This window comes from Onychomys torridus, chromosome 7, assembly GCF_903995425.1.
Source record: "Onychomys torridus chromosome 7, mOncTor1.1, whole genome shotgun sequence".
Classification (NCBI taxonomy): Eukaryota; Metazoa; Chordata; class Mammalia; order Rodentia; family Cricetidae; genus Onychomys; species Onychomys torridus.
This window is the reverse complement of record NC_050449.1, coordinates 33,405,546-33,429,064: the sequence shown is the minus strand read 5'-3', so window position 1 is coordinate 33,429,064 and position 23,519 is coordinate 33,405,546. Positions and strand designations below refer to the sequence as shown.

Here is a 23,519-nt window from a genome sequence, read left to right as displayed (position 1 = left end):
GTTTTCATCAGTTTATTTAGGCCTGCATTTCAAGTCTTTCTCTGTTCAGGTGGAAACTTGGTTTATTGACTTAGAATTTTCTTATTTTCTCATATATGTATTTAATGCTTTCATTTACTTCTGAACATTGCCTTTGATGAACACATTTTGACAAATTATGTTTACCTTTTAAGATGTTATGCTTCTGAAAACTAGATTTCTTTTATGTTTTCTTTGAACCATGTGTCACTTAGAAGTATTGCCTAATTTTCAAATATTTGGGAATAAATAACTATTTTTTCATTTTTGACTTGTAGCATAAATCACTATGTGATTTATATTCTTCTAGACTTGTTAATTTATGTATTTTGAGATGTAACATGGTCTACTTTAGAGAACATTTGATGTGATCTGGAGAAGAACATGTGTCCTACTATTTCATTTCTCCTAGTCTATTGGCCAATTGGTATTTCTTTGTCAATGTAGCAGCATCTTGAACACCATGGCTTAACAGTGAGACCTAATATTGGCCAGTGTCTGTCTTCTCATTTTATTCTCCTTAAATATTGTTAGCTATTTGCATGAGTTGCTGCTCCATATACACCATAAGATCAGTTTGTTGATATCTATATAATAACAAGTTGGGATATTGATTGGGATTACATTGAGCCTATCTATCAAATATTGAGGAACTGAAGATTTGATAATGTCAAGCTTTATTATTATTGTAGAATTCAATAGTCTTAATTCATTTTTCTTTTGAACTTTTAAAAAATAATGAATTAGTAATTTCCCTCTTATAGATCTTATGCATACTTGTCAAGTTTTTCTCCAAATACTTGTTTTTTTGGGTTTGTTTACCCTACAACCTCATCTCTGACTGATTACTGACTTTCAGCTTATTGACATTTTTCTAAAATCGAGCGAGCACTGAGTTTCAAGCTCCTAGAATGTTGAGACTTACAGTAGAAATACAAAATTATTTGTATAATTAAAGCATTCCATCAAATTAAAAGTAAGATGCACAGAGTTTAATAAAGAAACAAGAAGCAAATCAAAGGCTAAGAGTGTCAAGTTCTGGGAACTCAGGAAGGTTGATGTGCAGTTTGAGGAAGTGTACTGTTTAGTATGACAAAACAAGATTGGTACTCAGAGGTCAGCTGTTGACAGTCCCATGCAGAATGTTACACATTTGGAAATTTGCAGACATGCCAAAGCTTTTCTTTTCCTTTTGGCTTACACCATAACACAGGCTGACTTTGTAGTTCAGGCTGACGTTCAACTCATGATCTTTTTGTGTCAGCCCCTCATGCTTTGGGATGTTGGTGTGCAACTTATGCCAAGTGTGGTGGTTTGAAAGAGGATGTCCCCCATAGGGTCATATATTTGAATGCTCAGTCACCAGGGGGTGGGCTGGTTTAGAACGATTAGAAGCTGTGTCATTGTCAGAGAAGGTGAGGTTTCAAAAGCCCATGCTCAAGCTCAGAGTTCTGTTCTCTGCTTCCTGCCTGCAGGTCAGGATGTAGCTCTTAGCTGCTGCTCCTGTGTCTTGTGTGCTGCCATGCCCCTGCCATGATGGTAACAGAATAACCCTGAAACTGTAAGCAGGACCCCAGTTAAATGCTTTTTAAAAAGTAAGTTGCCTTGGTCATGACATTTCTTCAAATCAACAGAACAGTGGCTGAGACACCAGCTTAGTAAGCCATTCAATTTTTATCCTTTCTAAATTCTTAGTGTTTAATACAGTGCCTAATAAACAGAAGATGCTTAATATATACAAATTTAATGAGTAAAGCACAAAGGAATACATCACTGGAAAAATATATACAATGTATTAGGTCTTCTGAGATCTTTTATTTTATTTATGTATTTTTTTCTTTTTTCTTTTCTTATTTTATTTTATAATTTAATTTAATTTTACGTATCAGCCGTGGGTTCCCCTGTCCTCCCCGCTCCTGCCCCTGCCCCTGCCTTCTCCCCAGCCCACCTCCCATTCCCATCTCCTCCAGGACAAAGACTCCCCTGGGGATTCAGCTCAATCTGCTAGATTCAGTCCAGACAGGTCCAGTCTCCTCCTCCCAGGCTGAGCAAAGTGTCCCTGCATAAGTCCCTCTGGATAAGTGAGACAGTTGATTAGCTTGAACTGTTTGGGAAGCACCCAGGTAGTGGGACCCGGACCTGTCCTTAGCGCATGGGCTGGCTTTTTGGAACCTGGGACTTATGCAGAAAAAGCTATATTTAAAATGAAAATTAAGTTAAATTGAAATGACATTTCACATTTGTGTTAAGTGATATGAGGAGATTAATTTCAAAAGTATTTTAAATGTTTTACTTATTAGTTTCTGTAAAAATACTTAAGAATATTCAAACACTCCTGTTATTTTAAAAGTTTCCAAATTTTGGGGATAGTTTGGCATTTAGATGATGATTCTGAAATTTCAATTACAGCCTTCTCTTCCTGTATTACATATCAGTAAAAGCTATCCCTTGAACTAACATGCATTCTCAAACTTGTGGGAAGAGGTTTAATATTCTAGTTACAGTCCCTTGTATTTTCCCAGGGCCTATACCTTTTCTGGGCTACTCAGAGCCATAAGATTGGAAACTGTCTTCTTTCAAGTGCTTTCTTTCTTTTCTTTTCTTTTTTTTTTTTTTTTGTTTTTGTTTTTTGTTTTTTGAGACTGGGTTTCTCTGTGTAGCTTTGTGCCTTTCCTGGATCTCACTCTGTAGACCAGGCTGGCCTTGAACTCACAGATATCTGCCTGGCTCTGCCTCCCGAGTGCTGGGATTAAAGGCGAGCACCACCACCGCCCGGCTTCATGTGCTTTCTTATCTAATTGTAGAGAAAACAATAGTTCTTGTCTGCCTTTAAAAATGGGAAGAGCATCATTTTCTATCTTGTTGTCTTCCCTATGACATTAGCATCCTTTCACTTTCTTTTATTTTTTCTGTTAAGCTTCATGGGTTTATTAAACAACCTACAGCTGACTGACAGGGGTTCATGATAAAACAGAAGATATCTGAGGAAAGGTGATGGAGCTGGACTCTGTACCACACTAACCTAATAATGCATATGAAATAAATGATGATAGCAAAGATGCCTTCATATTAAAATGCTGCTTTTTATGGTTTCCAATATTTATATAATAATAAAATAAAACTTAAATATTTTAGATTTTAATGATTTTCTCTTTTTTGGACCCAATACTCATTTTCCTCTAAATTTTGTGACCTGTAGAACTTAAAATAAATGTTAAGGTTTGTTTATTTTATTTTATTCATATTGATGTTTTGTCTGCATGTGTGTCTATGCACCTGGGGATTTCCTGGCCCCTAGTGGGGTGGGGGTAGGAGAGGGCATCTACTTCCCTGGAAGTGAAGTTAAGGAAGGTTGTAAGCAGTCATATTGGTGCTAGGAATCAAACTTTGATCCTCTGCATGAGCAACAGACACTCTTCAGTGCTAGGCCATTTATCTTGCTCCACAGCCTGTGGAATGTTTAGATAATAAACTCATTCAAATGAGATTGTGTTTTCCAAAGAAAAAGGTGGATGGATGTCTTAAATGGCACAAAGAATGCTGGCAAAATGTTTCAATTATGGATTATTTCATTATTCTTATATTCAGCCACCTATCAGTCCTCTTCAGCCCCAAGTTACATGATCTCTAAGACAAAAAAGAAGGCTTATATATTTTTAAATAATTAACAATGGACAACCAGTGAGCCTGCATGGGACTCACCTAGGCTCTCTGCAATTATGTAGCTTGGTCTTCTTGAGAGACTCCTAACAGTGGGAGCAAGACCTATCGATGACTCTTTTACAGGTGTTTGGTACCCTACTCCTCATACTGGGTCACCTTGCCCAGCCTTAACACATGGGATGTGCTTAGTCTTACTGTAACTTGATTGCTATTTCTTGTTGAAACTCAGGAGACCTGCCCTTCCCTAAACAGAAAAGAAGGAGGAATGGATTAGGGGTGGGAACAGGGGGAGAATGGGGAGAAGGGCTACTAGGAAGGGAGGGAGGGGAAATGGTGGCTGTGATGTAAAGCAAGCAAGCAAGCAAGCAAACAAACAAATAAATAAACAAACAAACAAATAAATTATAAAAAATCAAAAAGAAGAAAAATCACATTTAAAGAGCAACATTCAAGTCAGGAGATGTTTTTCTATTATGCTTTTTATTGATCCAGTATCTAATCCAAAAATAAATACATAGAAGGCAACCAAATGTTTATTCCTAGGTGCAGTGTCAACTTTAGTTTTTTTGTTGTTTGAGGATACAAATGGTAAGTGTGTCATCCCATGGGCATTGTTTGGCATGTGGGGATTCATCAGGCTATCTTAATCAAAGCCATATTATTTTCAATTCTACAAAGCCTGGAATATTGCCAGTGTTGTCCTGATTTTTAGTCCCTTGAAGTTTGAGTAGCAATGATCATGTGCTTGGTGCTCTATTGAACCCATTATAATACTATGTTTTAAAATTTAAACATATGTCGATGTTTGTGTATGTTGATTGACTGTGTGTGTTAGGGAGTTTACCGATGAGTGTGGGTGCACACATAGCACTGTACATGTGTGAAGATCAGAAGACAACTTGCGGTAGCCCCCTTATCCCCCACTATGTGGGTTTTGGGAATTGAAATCGTCATCATGATTTGTGGAAAATATTTTTGTATTCTGAATATACATTTACACTATTATTTTTGCTTTCCTTTTTTGTTTTTAATTTTTCGAGACAGGGTTTCTCTGGGTAGCTTTGTGCCTTTCCTGGAACTCACTTGGTAGCCAAGGCTGGCCTTGAAATCACAGATAATCGCCTGGCTCTGCCTCCTGAGTGCTGGGATTAAAGGCGTGTGCCCCTGCCACTGGGCTAATTTATACTATTCTTATGCTAAATGAAATAGCAGACATTTGTCCCCAGAAGGGACAGAGATAATTATTTTAGAGAAATTTGTAGCTCCTTTAAGGAATATGTCCATTTTCCTTGACAGGCTCATTTAGGAGGTCATACCAGGCAGATGAACCCAACAAACCATTCCCAGGTGGCAGCATTTGTCCTCCTGGGGCTCTCTCAGGTATGGGAGCTTCGGTTCCTATTCTTCACTGTGTTCTCAGCAGTGTATCTTTTGACTGTCACTGGCAATCTTCTCATTGTGGTCATAGTGACCTCTGACCCACGCTTGCACACAACTATGTATTTTCTCTTAGGCAACCTTTCATTCTTGGACTTCTGCTATTCTTCCATCACGGCCCCCAGGATGCTGGTTGACTTGCTCTCACACAGCCCCACTATTTCCTTTGGAGCCTGCCTGACCCAGCTGTTCTTTTTCCACTTCATTGGAGGCATCAAGATATTCCTGCTGACTGTCATGGCATACGACCGTTACATCGCCATTTCCCAGCCCCTACGCTACACGCTAATTATGAACCAGACAGTCTGCGGGCTCTTCATGGCAGCCTCGTGGGTTGGAGGGTTTATCCACTCCATTGTACAAATTGGACTGACTATCCATCTGCCATTTTGTGGTCCTGACAAGCTGGACAACTTTTATTGTGATGTGCCACAGCTAATCAAATTGGCCTGCACCGACACCTTTGTTTTAGAGCTTTTGATGGTGTCTAATAACGGTTTGGTCACTCTCATGTGTTTTCTGGTGCTGCTGGGCTCCTATACAGCACTGCTTGTGATGCTCCGAAGTCACTCGAGGGAGGGTCGCAGCAAGGCCCTGTCTACTTGTGCCTCTCACATTGCTGTGGTGACTATAATTTTTGTTCCTTGCATCTACATCTATGCAAGGCCTTTTAGGACATTCCCCATGGACAAAGCAGTTTCTGTGCTGTACACGATGGTCACGCCCATGCTGAATCCTGCCATTTATACCCTGAGAAATAAAGAAGTGATTGCTGCCATGAAGAAGCTGTGGCAGAGGCAGAAGGATTTTCTTGGTCCCTCAGAGCACTGACTACTCAACAAGTAGCCAGGATTTTAGGAATTAAAAAATGATGCAGAAGATCCATTAAGTAGATAAATCTCCATGCCTGCTGATTAAAAATTGGTTTTAACCACGGTCAATTTCTGGTGTCTGAAAAATGAGTAGAATATTCTGGAACTGCTGTGTGTCTTCTAGGAAAAAAAAGTAGCAATTGTCATACAGTTGAGAGAGCACATTCTAGGATGGATGTGATGCTGACCATGCTAATAATTTTTTTGTTTAAGCTTCAATATGCCCACAAGTAATGAAGCTAGTGACCCTTTCCTGATATGTATTGGGTACAAATCACAGGATTTTTTTTTTTTTTTTTAAATTTTCTTAGAGGCAGGTGATTAAAATAAATGTACAATCTTGTGTATATTTCAGGAGGCTGAATGATTTCTTTCTTGGGCAAGTTAGTTTTGACCTCACAGTTTCTTAAAGTCATAGTTGTTATCATCATTGTCACTATTATTAATATCCACATGGACATCATCATCATCATCACAATCATCATTGTCATCATCACCATTGCTGTCAGTGAGAGCTCAGTGTGTTAAGCATTGAATATAGTGGTTTATATTTATTATATATTCTAATTACCTCAATGTTATTTGAATTATTTACCATCATAAATTTTAAAGATCAGTCATTTGCTGATTAGAGATACTAAATAACTTGTTTTAAGTACTTAGCTTATTTCTGGAATGAAACCTAGGTCTCTACACTTTTAAGCCCAAATCCTACATTGTATTCAAAACTTCTTTTTGTGTCTCAGGGTGAGTCTCCCTGGAAAAGACAGATATAGCGTTTTACATTGGACTAGGTAGGTGGTGTTTGGAGAATGAGGCACATTGGGAAGATGATTCTTGAACTGAACACATGAAGATTAGGGAACTGGAGGAGGAAGTATGGAGAATTGAAAAAGAATTGATTTTAGGGAACTAACATCCAGAACACTGGAGAGGTGGTTTATGTAAAAATGACCCTCATAGGTTCAAATGTTTGATGGAACCTTTGGGGAAAGAATAGGTAGGTGGTGTGGTCTTGCTGGAGGAGGTGTACCACTGGATGTGGACTTGAGGGTTTCAAAAACTCATGACATGCTCAGCTAGCTCTCTTTCAGCCTCATACTCATGGATCAGAGGTAAGCTCTCAGCTACTGCTCCAACACCATGCCTGCTTTCTTGCTTCCCTGGTCCCTGCTATGATGATCATGGGCCATCTGGAACTGCAAGCCCTCAATTGAATGCTTTCTTTCATACGTTGCCTTGCTCATGGTGCTTTGCCACAGCAATAGAAAAGTAGTAACCAAGGCAACTGGTGTGTATGCGTCTGTTTCTTTCACGCACGTCTTTCGGGTTCAGCTGCCTGCCAAGCTGTCCAGAGTGGAGGTTGACTGCTGCGGTGACTCTCCATTCTCTGGTTCTTGAACAGAGGGTGCTATGAGAAGGTTCCTAAGTATCCTTGGCAGCTCCACTTCCAGTTCAGAAGCTTTAGAATTTCTTTGCTGTGCTTTCCTGATTTACTCAGGCCCAGACACTACGTGTGAAAATGATGGTACCGAATCAACCCGACGTCCCAGGCCTTGCTGACTCCCCGTGGGAGGCCTTACCTTTTTGGAGGAGGGGATGGGGGTGGGTTGAGGGGAGAAGGCTTGATGAGGGGGGAAGCAGGAGGAGGGAAGAGAGGGGGATCTGTGGTTGATATGGAAAATGAATTAAAAATTTCTTAATAAAGAAAAAAAGGACAAATGCTTCTGCTTTCTAAACCAGCTATGAACTTTCTTCTTGGAAAATTTCACACTTGTATACAGTGTATCACAGTCATATCCCAGTCCTCCCAAATTCTCTCAAGATCCCTTAAAACACGTCCCCCTCACAAACTCTCCTCTTTTTTAGAACACTTTGAGTCCAATTAGTGATACCTATATGTATATGAGTGAGTCATCATCCACCTGGGTATAGTACAATGAACTTTCATGACTTTTTTTCAGTTGTAAAAATTTATTTTACATACCACCACAGATCCCCCTCTAACCCCTCTGTAGATGTATCCGGCTTGTTAAATAAGAAACACAGAACCGATTGCAGAGTTAAAAACCATGAGGTCAGAGCAAGAGCGGAAAACCTTACCCTTCACTGCTTCTGCGGTTCTTCCTCTCCAAAAGAGACCTACTTCTCTGCATCCTGTCTATTTTAAAAACTTTCTGTTCTCTTCTCTCATTGGTTGTAAACCCAGCCACATGACCTCCTCGTCACTGCCTGTACAGACCTCCAGGTCTTCTATGGTTGGTATTGAGATTAAAGGTGTGTGTCTGCCATGCTGGCTGTGTCCTTGAACACACAGAGATCCACCTAGCTCTGCCTCCCAAGTGCTGGGATTAAAGGCGTGCCCCACTACTGCTCAGCTTCTGCTCTGGCTTGCTCTGACCTCAAGGCAACTTTATTGACATACAAATAAAATCACATTTCAATACAAATAAAATATCGTTATATTTCCCCTTTTCTATTTTAATAAAAAGAAAAAAGGAAAAAGTTATAACTAATGTAAGAAAAACTATATACAAAAGTACAATAACTATATACCATATATACAAACAATAAATACCTAAACAATGTCTAGTCCATTTGTATTTGACAAATTCAGAGAAAATAATTCCATTATCTATCCTATTTTGGTAAGTCCAGAATGTACCTGACCCCTCTTTCTGCTCCCCCTACAGCCTCCTCTCCAGACCCACCCCCCCATCCCCTCTTCCAAAAGGGTAAGGCCTCCCATTGGGCATCAGCAAAGCCTGGTACATTCAGTTGAGGTCTGACCAAGCTCCTCCCACCTGTATCTAGTCTGAGCAAGGCATCCCACCATAGGTAATGGGCTCCAAAAAGTCAGCTCACGCACCAGGGATAGATCCTGATCCCACTTCCAGGGTCCCCTAAAACCGACGAAGCTACACAACTGTCTTCTATATGCAAAGGGCCTAGTCTGGTCCCAGTCAGGTTCTACAGCTGTGTCCAAAGTTCATGAGTTTTTATAAACTTAGTTCAGTTGTCTCTGTGGATTTCCCTGTCATGATCTTAACCCCCTTGCTTGTATAATCCCTCTTCCCTCTCTTCAACTAGACTACCAGAGCTTGGTCTGGTGCTTGGTTGTGGATCTCTGCATCTGCTTCCATCAGTTACTGGATGAAGGCTCTATGATGACAGGTAGGGTATTCACTAGTCTAATTACCGGGGTAGGCCAGTTCAGGCACTCTCTCCACTATTGCTAGTAGTTTAATCTGGGGCCATCCTTGTGGATTCCTGGGAATTTCCCTATCACCAGGTTTCTCCCTTACCCTATAATGTCTTCCTCTATCAAGATATCTCTTTCATTGCTATCCCACTCCATCCTTCCCCCAGTCATGACATTATTTTTGAGACAAAGCCTTGCTATATGGTCCAGGCTGTTCCCAAACCCATGATTTTCCTGTCTCCGTCCCCTAAATTCTGAGATTGTAAGTGTGTACTATCACACCTGGCTCATGGTTGTCATTTTGATATAATGATTTCAAGACTTAGATTGGTAGGTATCTTTTGTATCTGTCTCTCTCAGCCACACAATAAATATTAGAAATAGAAAGCACAATTAAATACATGTTTTAAGAAGGGTATTTAAGCATTTGATTTATTGTTCTCAGAATGTTTGTCCTGTGAACTACAAAATAGTTCTGGTAGACTATAAAATTAATGTATTTGAGTAGACTGGTGGCAATACAGATGATTGAAAATTAAATGACCATTTTTTACCTAATTCAGATCTGAACTTGAAATGAAATTTATGAGGCTGAGGAATCTAAAGAGATTCATAATCCTAGAAATTGTTTGGTTTTACAATTGCTTGGCAGAATGACATATATTGTGTGACAGTTTTGCTGGGGAGATGTAAACAAACACTTTTACCTCAGAGAGAGAACTGATGCCAGGCCAAATTAATGATACCACCAAAGTCCAATTTATGTTGCATCTATTTCATTACTGACAAAAAGTGTGGACAACTCAAAGGCAGATATATCATTGAAACCTCTTCAAGCATGGGAGGAAATGACTAATGAATGCTAGGACCCAGAGTCCTCCACATGACTGGCATTCAGCTTGACAAGTTGAAGAGTTTCCTTTACTCAGCAGTTTTCACTGCTATATAACCTTCAGGAGGGATGGGCCTTACAAACCTTTTAAATTTCAGGGACTTCTTGACACTTGTGGGTTGTTCACTTCCAAATCTTAATAGATTAACCTTTAAAGATTCCTGAGTTTGAATGAGCTTCCCTCCAAGATGGAATGTTGCACTTAAGAACAAATTACTAATCAAAAGTTTATTATGTCTTTCTTCTAGATGGGAAATGTATTTTTCTATATGATTTAATTAGTAGAGCAAAGTGATAAAGCAATTGTCAAAAGACTGACACCTTCTTTTGATTTTTCTTGTTGAAATCACTGTTTATCATTTTCAAAAATAGGTCAATACAGGTCAGGTATCCAAATGTATATTGACAGTGGTTGGAGTTAAGAACAGTGGGTTGACTGGCCATCTGTCCATTGCCATTTGGCATGACTGGCATAGGATCTTCTATGTATATGTTGTCTTCTTGTTTTTGAAATAATTTGCATGAGGTGGGATAAAATTTATTTGGCTTTCTTACAGTATAAAAGCGTCTAACTGCTATCTCTCAAATATGCATGTTTAATGTAGACAGCATCATATACTATCTGCTATCTCCCTCTGTATCCATATCTACTACATCTATGTATCTATCTGTCTTTCTTCTGCCTGCCTGCTATCTATCTATCTATCTATCTATCTATCTATCTATCTATCTATCTACCTACCTATCTGTCTATTTATCATTTTCAGTGTCTAACAATGACACGGTCACTCTTATGTGATTTCTGGTGCTGATGGGCTCCTGCACAGCCCTGCTTGTGATACTCCAAAATCACTTGATGGAGGGTCACAGCAAGGTTCTGTCTGCCTGTGCCTTGATATCTATCTATCTATCTATCTATCTATCTATCTATCTACCTACTTACCTACCTACCTACCTACCTACCTACCTATCTTTCTACTGAAATATAATTTTAATGATGGTACTTGCTATGATCATCTATTAAGAAGTATGTTTGACCAGACTTAGGTATAGTCTATATATCTTTTTTGGAATCTGTGATTGCTAGAGCTTCCAATACTTTGTGTTATCTAGACAAGCATGATGCCACACACTTGTAATCTCAGAACTCAAGAAGATCAATGAAGACTGTGAGTTCAAGGCCATCCTGGGATAAATAGATGACTCCATCTCAAAAAGTAAACAATGTTCTATTTTGATTTAAAAGTAAAAGTAATAGATAAATTAGACAAAAAGCAATGAACAGCAAGACAAAAACAGAATAGAAAGAATTGCTGTTATGTACTTTAAGGATTCAGTGCTCTATGAAAAGCTGATTGCTACACAACTCCAGGGAGGCTACCTAGAAAACGGGACCCTAGGAAAGACACAGGGATCACCCAATGGCAGAGAAATGGATGAGATCTACAGGAACAACCTGGACGAGAGTGAGAGTAATGAAGGGCAAGGTTTGAGGGAAAGAAAGCTTAGGAGAGCAGAAGATCCCAGCTGCATCAAGAACAGAAAGGGAGAACAAGGAATAACAGACCATGATAAATGATGACCACATGAGAACAGGAATAGGCAGAGTGCTGGAGAGGTCCCCAGAAATCCACAGTGATACATCCTCTGTAGATTGCTGGCAATGGTTGAGAGAAAGCCTGATCTGACCTAGTCTGGTGATCACTTGGCCAAACACCCTAACTGTCGTGCTGGAACTCTCATCCAATACCTGATGGAAGTGGATGCAGAGATCCTCAGCCAGGCCCCAGGTGGAGTTCCAGGAGTCCAATTGTCGAGAAAGAGGAGGGACTGTAAGAGTGTGAATTGTTGAGACCAAGATTGGAAAAGCACAGGGACAAATAGCCAAACTAATGGAAGCACATGAATTATGAACCAAAGGCTGTGGAACCCACAACTGGATCAGGCCCTCTGGATAAGTGAGACAATTGAATAGCTTGAACTGTTTGGGAGGCACCCAGGCAGTGGGACCCAGACCTGTCCTTAGTGTATGAGCTGGCTGTTTGGAACCTTGGGCTTACACAGGGACACTTTGCTTAGCCTGGAAGGAAGGGATTGGAGCTGCCTGTATTGAGTCCACCAGGTTGAACTGAATCCCCAGGGGAGTCTTGGTCCTGGAAGAGATGGGAATGGAGGGGAGGGGCTGGGGAGAAGATGGGGGGCAGGGGCAGGAGGGGGGAGGACAGGGGAACCCATGGCTGATTTGTAAATTTAAAACACAAATATAATAAATTTAAGAAAGGAGAGAAAAAAATAAAATCATGAAAATGCAGGTAAATGGACGGAGATAGAAAAAATTTACCACAAGTGAGGAAACCCAGACCCCAAAAGACAAATGTGGTATGTATTCTTTTACATGTGGATGTTAGATTTTAATTCTTTCTTAAGCAGGCTACAATCTCTATTACCACAGAGGCTAGTTATAGAGCAAGGGACTACATATGGAGAGTTAGCTTTCCACAGAAAGGGAAATGCCTTTTGGTGTTCTGAGAAAAGAGAAGAAGACGTGTGGATGTAGATGAGTGGGGAGGTGGGGCACTAGGAGTTCTTGGTTGTGTCGAAACTGTGATTAGACTATATTGTATGAAAAGAAAATCTTGTTTTAAATAAAAAATCATCTTAACAACTTAATAAAAAGGACTAACACACACAAAAATAAATTGCTTAATTTGAGCCATATGTTACTAAATTGGAATAAAAGTGTTATTGCATTCTATGTCATTTTCAAAGAAATATAAGTTTGTCCCAATATTAAAAATGTCACCAAACTCAATCTTGTTTTAAGTTAATTTTATAATATTCTCTCTCTCTCTCTCTCTCTCTCTCTCTCTCTCTCTTTCCCTCTTTCCCCTGTGTGTGTGTGTGTGTGTGTGTGTGTGTGTGTGTGTACATTGGGAAACATATGTGACAGCATGTATATGGAGATCAGAGGACGATTTGTAGTGGTTAATTCTCTCCTTAGACTGTATGGCCTATGAATCAAACCCAGTATCTTTGGTATTAGGGGCAAGCTTCTTTAATTGTTGTTGAATCATCTTGACACCCGTGATGTATTGTATATACAAGGAAGCCTACATAATATAAGAAAACGTTTTGCATATGTTCAAGGACAATAAGATAGTTTCACAATTCTCAGTAAAACGATATTTCTTATAAATAATTGAGAATCATTAATTGGCTCTTGCTGACCTCTCCATTCATAGGTCAACTTTGATTTGCCTTATAGGCTTTCAAAGTCCTGAATGTGTCAATGTACTATTGGTACAGAATTATTGGAGAGGAGACTGCATATGCTTTCACACTTTCAAAACTAAAGACTCTACTTCAGAGAAAATGTGTCCTGACACATTTAGAGACACTGGGAAAGCTGTAGCAAGGATAGTGAAGGATAATCTAACATGTCATGTCATGTATGTTTAAAGGCTTATCCTTTACTAACTTAGGGTATTACTTGAATACTCAACACTTCTAACACATTTAAACAAGTTCCAATAAAAATTCAATCAGTCTTATAAGGATACTTCTTTTGACTTGTGACCAACATTATTTCTCCACAGCAGTGAGCTTAAATCACCCTGAGACATTACCTTTTCTTCCATAGAGCTTGAAGGTGAGTGGTTGGGGAGAATGTGATGATACAATTAATGACAGAGATATCTTTGTAGAGCAGCATAGAATGATCCTTTGATATGTGGATATAAGGTAAAAATCTACCACAGGCCATGAACACCATTGAATGATCTGAGGAACAATCCGAGAATGCTTTCCTCTGCTCAGTCATTGTGGGGACTTGAGAATGATAGTCTCTTGTGAGGCTGATAACAAGCATCCTGTGAGCCACAGCAGCTCTAGGAAGGATGGTACATGAAGAGAGAAGTACATCTATATGTGAAGACTATAGTCCACCCAGTAGAGCACCATAACTAACAGGTGGCCTGTGAGTTGTGTATGTTGAAAAGGATTGGGGATGTCTCTGCCTCAGCTCCTGATAGCTGAGATTGTTTAAGGTCATCTGATTACATTTCCCCATTTCATTTTATTTTCAGTGTGAGTTGCTTGCACCAAGGTGGTTACTTGGGAATAGTATCTATTTACTTGCATGGGAATAGGTTTACTTCCCTACTACTCCACTGGCTGCTTCTGCTTATTCCCTTTCCATTTCTACCTTAGCAACCAACAACCTACTACTATCCTTGTTTGTTCGCTTCCAAAAATATTGGAGTCAAAGGGGCAAAAGTAAACTAATTATTACAGTATTTTCATAGAAAATACATACACTGATTGTGTTTGCTTCTGCATTTACTATTATATCCCCAGAGGGAAGTTGGAGAGAGAAGTTGATGCCCTGAGGATGGTGTTTGAAAGATGAACTTGCTTAGGTATAGCTTCCATTCAGTAGGAAAAAATAGCATCTCAACCCTACTACAAGCTAGTTCCACTTGAACATTGTGACTTTTTTCACTAATATACACTGTGGTTGATTAAAAAAAACAACACTAACCAACAACTTAATTCCATTTGTGCAAATTCAAATTCAGAAATATAACCATAAAAATATAGGGTAAGATGATGTCTCCAAAATTACTAATTCTGCAGTTATGGACTCCAACGAGAGTGAAAAACATAAAATTCCAGCCCCAAATTCAAAATAATAATTATAATAATGTGATTAAGCTCAGAAATGAATTCAAAGAGATTACAAACATGGGTAGTGAAATAAGGAATGTAGAGCAGAGGAGAGAAATAACTTACATGAAGAGCTGGAATTTTATCTTGGTCTATTCTGAATGGCCAAGATTAATAAAACACATGACCACACATGCTGTCAAGGATGCATTGAGAGGGGACACTTATTCATTGTTTCTGGGCGTGCAAACTAGTACATCCACTGTGGAAATCAGTGTGTTGGCCACTTAAAAAGCTGGAAATAGATCTACTACCAGGTCCAGTTATGTCACTCTTGGGCATATGTTCAAGGACCCTATATCTTACAACAGAGATAAGTGCTCATCCGTGTTCATTGCTGCTTTTTTTTGCAACAGCTACACATTGGAAATAGCCTAGATGTCCATAGACCAACAAATGGATGTTGAAAATGTGATATAATTATGAAATGAAATATTATTCAACTATTAAGAAAACTAAAATTTGCAAACAAATCAATAGAGCCAGAAACAATCATGTTGAGTAAATTAAACAAAACTCAGAAGACAAGCATTGTGTATTTTCTTTTCTATCTGCATGTTAACTTCCATGGTGTAGATATGTGTATTTTATTTAGAATACCAATAGAGGTTAGGTAACTAGTATGGGATCAGATGTGGGGAGGAGGGGGTCTTTTAAGGAAAGAGAAATAGAATGTACTGTTTTGAAGAGATAAAGGGGAATCTAGAATTAAAGTATTAAATGTGGAGAGGGAAAGGAAGGCAGGGTTGAAGAGAGGGATGAAGAGAGACAACTAACACCACAGGCCTTTTGAAATAGCTATGTAGAAGCCTATGGCTGTAGAATCTTCTTAAAATACATACAATATAAGAGGAGTTTAAATTGAGTTACCATATAATGGGGGTGACAATACCCTAACTAGGTATCTTATATTACCAAATAAAACCCTCAGTACTTGGAATGGGTTATACCCTTTTTAGTTGTTAGCCCCTTGACAATGGTGATGCTAGTTAGTGACTGTCCTCCATAATTTGATGGTAAGATGCTATTGCTGAAGACATGGCATACTTATGTTGTAGAACATAGAGAGATCTTGTTGGCATGCAACTGGAAGCATCACTCCCACTAGCTTGCATTCATAGTTCTGAAAGATGTTATACACTCTAGCAGAAGAGGAAAGTAATCATCAGTCTCACCCAGGTATTAATACAGTGAGCTGCCTGAAAAATAGGCCCTTGGTGTAAGAGTGGAATGCATGTTTTTGGGAGTAACAAATCACTTTTAAATTGCATTTATGGCCTGCTTCATGAGATAGAATCCATATTTGACACCATCAGTGAGGCCAAGACCCTGAGTCTAGATAGGTCATAGGCCCTAGGGGAAAACCTAAGGATGTTTGGGAAACCACCATAGAAACCTACTGTTTTGTAAGCTTACAAACATGTAATATATTTATTTGCATTTATACATATTTATACAAGTATAGGTACTGGAGTTACCATACAAGGAGATATTGCTCATCCCAAAAACTACACGTTGCCAGATAAAATGCTTGAGTTTTTAGGAAAAGGTGTTCTGGAGATCATCAAAACAATATAAGCTTTTGTAATTGCTCCTGGTTGACCACCAGAATTTAATGGTAAGACCTCATTGTTCCACATCCCACACACATTGGTTCCAGGACATGGAGGAATCAATTTGGTACTGAGTAGGACACTTTCTTCCTGCTGGCTTTTCACAGTACTGGAAGATGCTATGTAGGCTTCACAGGGAAAAGTCATTAACAGTCTTACCTGGCTGTAGACAATTTGAGCTTCAGTAATGACTGGCACAGCAAGATAGGTCCATTGGTGCAAAAGTGCCATGAATGTTATTATGGTAACCAACTCTATTCTGATTGGATTTAAGGCCTATACTACAGGAGGGAATTGATTTGTGGTAGTATAACTCTAGCCCCAAACCCATGGCCCGGGAGGTTACAGGCCCTAGAGATGAGCCTACTAATGTTATTTTTCTAAATGGACATAGTATCATCTGCCCTCTAAATATATTCTTAGACCTCATTGGAGAAGTTTAATTTTACAGTGGGAAGCATTTCATACAAAAACTCAGCACTTAGCAAATTGCAGAGAACATGTTTCTGTGAAGTGCTCAGTCATAAATTGGACATCTGTATCACAAACCCATTTTCTCACAGCTTAGGGACCATGTTGGAAGAGAGGGTGGAAAGGTAGTGAGAACCAGATATTGGGGAGGTCTGGGGCAAAGCAGTGTTCTCTTGACACAACAGGACAACTATGCCTATTAACTCTCAGCTGCTATGGTTATTCATACAAGACCTAAACAAGACCAAACCAGTCAACATTCCAATATGGGTGTGAGAGGGGCTCACAGGTTCCTTCCCATAGCTGAGGAGCAACTGAGAGTTGATGGCTTTTGGGGAAAGGAGGGTAAATTTAATTTCCCTTATGGGTGTGGCCCTTGGTAGTTGATAGTGGTCTAGTGGATAGACTCATACATGTGGTTGGCTATCAAAAATAAACCTGAAAGTTGAGAGGAGATGTTTTCATGGATCTTGGAGGAGTTAGGGGGACAAATGAATATTATCAAAATACATGTGTACATGTATGAAATTCTCAAAGAATTAATTAAAGTAGTTAATTCCCTTTCATTTTCCTTAATTTTAATTCTTAAAATTCCTAGAATAAGTTATTTTCCTTACCAAACCCAAACTGATAGAACTCTCAACTATCATAAACTTCTCTCTACTATGCTAAATAAACACCTTAGCCAGACTATGTTTTAGTGTTGACATTATAGACTTCTCTCATAGAAGCTGACTGTGATGGCCAATATTCATTGTCAACTTGACAGAATCTAGAATCACCAAAGAGACAAGTATCTGGATATGTATATGAGGAATATTTTAGATTAGGTTTACTAAGGTGAGAAGACCTACCCTAAATGTAAACACCATCATTCTATGGGTTATCTACTTAGACTGTATTACAAGGACAAAGTAAACTGAACACCAGCATTAATCACTCTGCTTCCTACTGCCATGACTTCTCAACCATGATGGACTATATCCCCTCAAATTGTAAGCTTAAATAAACTCTCTAATAAGTTGCTTCTGGTCAGGGATATGCACACATAATTGAGAAAAGTAACTAATACACACCAAGAACAAGAAATGGATCAAAAAGTTTGCTCAGTATGGTATTTGATCATGCCTACATTCAAACATAGAATGTCCTTAGAAGATAGTATTTTTTTCTCAGAAAAAAATGAAATATGAATGTGACAGGGGATTAATATCATTGCTCTCTGTTTAGAAAGGGGTTCTAGGTTGGAAGATAGCTCATCACATAAAGGTGCTTGTTGCCAGGCCTGCTGACTTGTGCTGAGTCCTCTATGGTGAAAGAAGAGAAACAACTTCTAAAAGCTGTCTTTTGAACTCAAAACATGAAGTGCAGTACATATGTGCCCCCCACAATAATCAATATAACATAAAAGTTTAAGTGGAATTATTTTTCTCTTAATGTTTTATTTCTGCTTTAATTAATCCACCTGGATGTGTTAGGGAGAATTGTAATGTCTGTTGGCTACCCAAGTTGATGCTTTACAGATATGAGGTATTCCACAATTTTGGCCCAACTTGAAAGAATGTGTTGAAGTCTGCAAAGCATAAAACCATCTCAATTCTTTCTGGAATCTGAATATTCTAATCAAGATCCATTACTGGCTATTCACTTGAGTTGTAGTGTCTGCTTATCTCTTCCCCTTTGTCATCCAAATTTATCTTTGTTGTTTATTTCAATAAGACATATGCACAGATACGTATATGCCATATCAATCCTACAACCACCAATGTCTAAAACAGAAACCAGAGATTATGACAAATGCTAGCATGTTCATATTGATAATTTAGACAGCTTTCCAATTGAATAAAAGAGACAATGATAACATAGAGAAAACTCTCATTCCTGCTGCAGTGACAGGTTCCAGAAAACTTGTAGGCATGACTCATTTTGTGGGTTTCTGACATAAAACATACAAGAGTGGATATAAGGAAGAGAGAAGTTCAGTTTCTGTTGTTATAGTCTGTGCCATCCAGATGAGCACATATGTCTGAATAAACATTAACAGTCTGTTTTTATTAAAAATTTTAGTATAGTACTCATGCATAAAATTAATATGCTTTAATTTATTTTTAAAACCACAATTTATTATTTATAATCATAGTTTTATATTTATTTTAAATATACTTGTCAATTTTTCTAGGTATTTGCTGCAGTTTAGTCAGCACTGAAAACAGGTATATAGATAAATTATACAGAAAGAGCAGGTTATATTTAGGAATATATGCATATGTACATCTATGAATGCAATAACTATTAGTGAACAAAGGTCATGAACTTGAAGGAGAGTAGGGTAAGTGTATGGAGGGTTTGGAAGGAAGAAAGAGAAGGGAGAAAGGTGATATATTACCATCTCAAAAACAGTCAGAAAAATGTCTTTGGGAAAACAAAAAAAATTCATCCTGCTAAATACATTTATAATATAATACAATATAGAATAACATAAAGCTGAAATTTCCATTAACTTCCCTACATTAGAACATATTAGACTTCAATAAATTAAAAAAGGAGCCAGGGATGAGCAAAAACAGTGCCATAAACTTACCATATTTTATAGTGCTACAGAGATTTTTATAGGAGCAGATACTGAAGATAAAGAAAAGGTCATCTTTATCTCTATGACTTGTAATGGGCCCAAATATACATTAAATTGTTCCATTTTAGTAAGCCATTGTCATTATTGACCTAGGCTGTACATGTGGGTACCAAATTTTGTTAACTTCAAAGCCTGCTAAAGGGAAAGCCCTGGGGAAGCATAGGCCTCCAACTTTTAATCAGGTCCCAAGGATTTTCCAACTCATTAAGTCCCTTGGGCCATATTACCAACTGGCTCTTTTGATATTAGTAGGTGCTATTAACTAACTTAGGGTTGGAGAGGACACTCTGGGCAAAGCCACCCTAGAAATCATGATCTTCAGCCTATAGTTTCTCAGAGCTTGGAAGAGTAAGGGCTGAAGTAGGAAAAACAATTAGACAGATCTCTGTTTTTCCCCCTGTGTGGTTACTCCCTAAAATTAGTCAAAGCTGATTGCCCTGCATGACAATAGCACAGAAGAGTTAACCTTTTCTTCTCTTGGTGGGGATGTAAAATGATGCATGTGCAACTGTATGGACGGTACTCTGCTATTAGGACCCTCATGTAAGGGAGCCAGGGGTCCTTCCATGGGTTTCATCTCTTCTCTCCTGAGACCTCCTTAGAGCTGAGAAATGTAGACTGTCAAGGCAGAAGTTGAATTCTGGAGGGCAAGGATTGGTGATCATCACGCTGAGTAAAATTGTATTTTGTGTTTTCATATTTATGCTTATACATTTTCCCCGTTATATTTAGTTTAGATGAACACAAGGGCCTGAAATAGGACTAGAGTTCATCTCTCCATTATGGCTCTCAGTCTCATCATATGAGTTTACTTGTGAAAGCCAGGGTACTATCTTAATGTTCCTATTTTTTCCATTCTCACAGCTATGACCTGAGGAATGGCCTCTGAAAATGCCTCTTCTGTGAAGGAGTTCATCCTGCTGGGCTTGACACAGCAGCCAGGGCTCCAGCTGCCTCTCTTCTTCCTCTTCTTGGGAATCTATGTCGTCTCCATAGTGGGGAACCTGGGCTTGATCATTTTGATTATTTTGAACCCTCACCTGCACACCCCTATGTACTACTTTCTCTTCAATCTTTCCTTCACAGACCTCTGCTACTCCTCTGTCATAACTCCCAAAATGCTGGTGAGTTTTGTGAAGCAGAACATTATCTCCCATGCTGAGTGCATGACTCAGCTCTTTTTCTTTGCCTTTTTTGTTATTGATGAATGTTTTATTTTGACAGCCATGGCCTATGACAGATATGCTGCCATCTGTAAGCCCCTGCTTTACCAGGTCACCATGTCCCATCAGGTCTGCTCTGTGCTGATGGTGGGTGGGTATACAATGGGGTTTGTGGGTGCCATGGCACACACAGTGTGCATGCTGAGACTCGTCTTCTGTGATGGCAACATCATCAATCACTACATGTGTGACATACCTCCTCTCCTGAAGCTCTCCTGCACAAGCACCACCATCAATGAGCTGGTGGTTTTCATTGTGGTGGGTGTCAGTGTGATCATTCCCAGTCTCACCATCTTTATTTCTTACTCCTTGATCCTCTCCAATATCCTCGGCATCCATTCTACAAAGGGCAGGTCCAAGGCCTTCAGCACCTGCAGCTCCCACATGATTGCCGTTTCTCTGTTCTTCGGATCATCGTCATTCATATACTTTAAGTCTTCTCCTGTCGGGTCAGTGGATCAAGATAAGATATCTACAGTGTTTTATACTGTTGTGGTCCCCATGATGAATCCCTTCATCTATAGTTTGAGAAACAAAGATGTTAAAATTGCACTGAGTAAGACTTTGAAACAAAGGTGTGCATTGAAATAGAAGATGTATTGATGTATATGATGAATCTGCATATGGGCATATACATTGTGTATAAATGTATGAAGGGAAGAACTTATCATTGCAATAAGATGCAAATGGTTAAATAATAGAGAAAATTAAATTAATTGCAGAAATTGTTTCTTAGGTACAGATAAAGCAAGTAAGAGAGTGAAGAGAAAAAGCTCATTTTCTAGGTTATTTGCAGATATTGCAAGATTTTAAGGAGAAAAAGTGGGATGGTAATAAATCCAGAAACAGTAAGATGGTCTAATTTGGAGTTGAACTTTTCTAGAATTCCTGTGTAGCTGTCATGGAGATAACTGATGTTCAGCCAACCATCTGTATATTCATTGAATAACTTTCTATTAATCACTGGAGAAGACTTTGTTTGGGAGCTTTTCTGGTTTTGAAAAGGGCAGAGGCATGCCTCATGATCTTCTCATTTCAGTTTCTGGTCCCTTCTTCCTTTATTCTTAAGGAAGGCCATAGATTTTCTTCTGGTTCTAGTTACTAAGGGCAGGAATCCACACCCGGACCAGCCAGGATAAAGGAGAGATACCTGGGGTTTGATAGCTTTGGTGTTACAGCATGGACATGAGTGTGGGGACAAATGAGGTCTCCATTGGGAAGGAGTTGAACTACAAATGTTTATCAGTTATTTGTAGAGGAATTGCAGTCCCTCTAATTCATTAGTACCCTGCATTTTCTCTTTTTATTACGTTTTAATCTTCTTTTGTCTTGGAGTGTTAAATGGTGCAAATGATGTGTTTACTAATCAAGTAATATAAACTGAAATTTATCCTGTAGCAAGATGATCTTAAAAATAAAAATAAGATGGTGAAAAAGGCACTGATTATCTGTGGTCTCCAATGTCTGAGTGGTTATAATAAGGAGGTAGACATCAGGTCTAGGTGAGCAAAAAAAAAAAAAAAAATCCAGTAGATGAAGAACAATTAAACAACGATACATCTGAATGCTCTGGAGGAGCTGAGGAGACCTTTACTTAGCAGAGATGGAGCAGACTTACTATGTGTTTATTTTCTGTTGCCTGGTCACGATGGGCTGTTCTGAGGAGGGGATGTGCAACCTTAGTTTGCTGACAGGCCAGTCAGTGGAGCATTCTGAGAAGACTGATGAACTAGATGTGTATTTTCAGATGCAGAAACAATTTTGATGTTTATAAAGCATGAGAAATCAGTGATTTTGACTCTGGTGTAGGAGAACATAGGTAAACACAGAAGGATGTGGTATAGAGGAAAATAATTAGGGAATAAATAAGGTCCATATGTTTGGATTTTGAATGGAAAATAGTAGTTTCTTTATTTACATTTATTTATGACAGTTCTAGGGATTGAGCAGATAGCTTTGCAAAGGCTAGACAATGTGCTACTACATTCCCAGACCCTGATATTAAAACAGTAAAACTCAAGGTGGTACTAGTCACACAAAGGACTTAGCTCATCTTTGCTTTCATTTTTTGGTTCAGGGTCATCTGTTGCTCAGGATGGCCTTGAACAACTGGTCTTAAGCAATCCTGGTGTATCAATCTCCTAAATTGCCAGAATTACAGCTTTTTTTTACCTGTTTAGAAACCCTGTCTATTTTTATTTATAACCAGTTCTAGACATTTCAGGAACAGTTTGCTGTTAAAGCTATGAAGCAACATATTGTAAGTAACATGGAGTTGCCATAGCATGCAGGAGAGGTGATGTTGCCTTTGCTAATTCTGCTGCATGCATGGGAGAAAGTGAGTGAGAGATGTGTCAACTAAAACAGGAGCACAAGATAGGTGAGGCTATCCTTTTAAAAGAGATTTACTTATTTTTACATGCATTGGTGTTTTACATGCATGTATGTCTGTCAGAAGATACTAGATCCTCTAGAACTGGAGTTACAGTCAATTGTGAGTTTCCATGTGAGTGGTGGGAAATGAACCCCACTCCTCTGGAAGAGCTGCCAGTGCTCTTAACCACTGAGCCATCTCTCCACCCTGAGGTTGGAATATGTTTAATTCTGTGTTTTTGCTTTATCTGTATAAGTGTCTACACTTGGAGAGACCACTGGATTTAGACCAGTGGTTTTGAGGCAATATCCTACAAGTTTTATTATTGATATTCACTTAGTTTTTTTGTTTTCATATTAATTGTTTGTTAGTAGTAATCACTTTCATGAAAGCGCAC

The 23,519-nt window shown here is 38.8% G+C and overlaps 2 protein-coding genes across 2 annotated transcripts; both read left to right on the top strand.

Annotated features, from left to right (window-relative positions):
• The first annotated feature begins 5,004 nt into the window (after nucleotides 1–5,004).
• LOC118587989 (olfactory receptor 4D5) lies at nucleotides 5,005–5,949 on the top strand. Its single transcript, XM_036194233.1, has one exon. It carries the CDS (start codon nucleotides 5,005–5,007, stop codon nucleotides 5,947–5,949), a length of 945 nt encoding a protein of 314 aa, XP_036050126.1.
• Nucleotides 5,950–20,391: 14,442 nt separating this feature from the next.
• Nucleotides 20,392–21,339, top strand: LOC118587492 (olfactory receptor 145-like). Its single transcript, XM_036193504.1, is given in 1 exon segment — nucleotides 20,392–21,339. A coding segment is annotated over 1 exon segment (948 nt).
• Nucleotides 21,340–23,519: the final 2,180 nt, after the last annotated feature.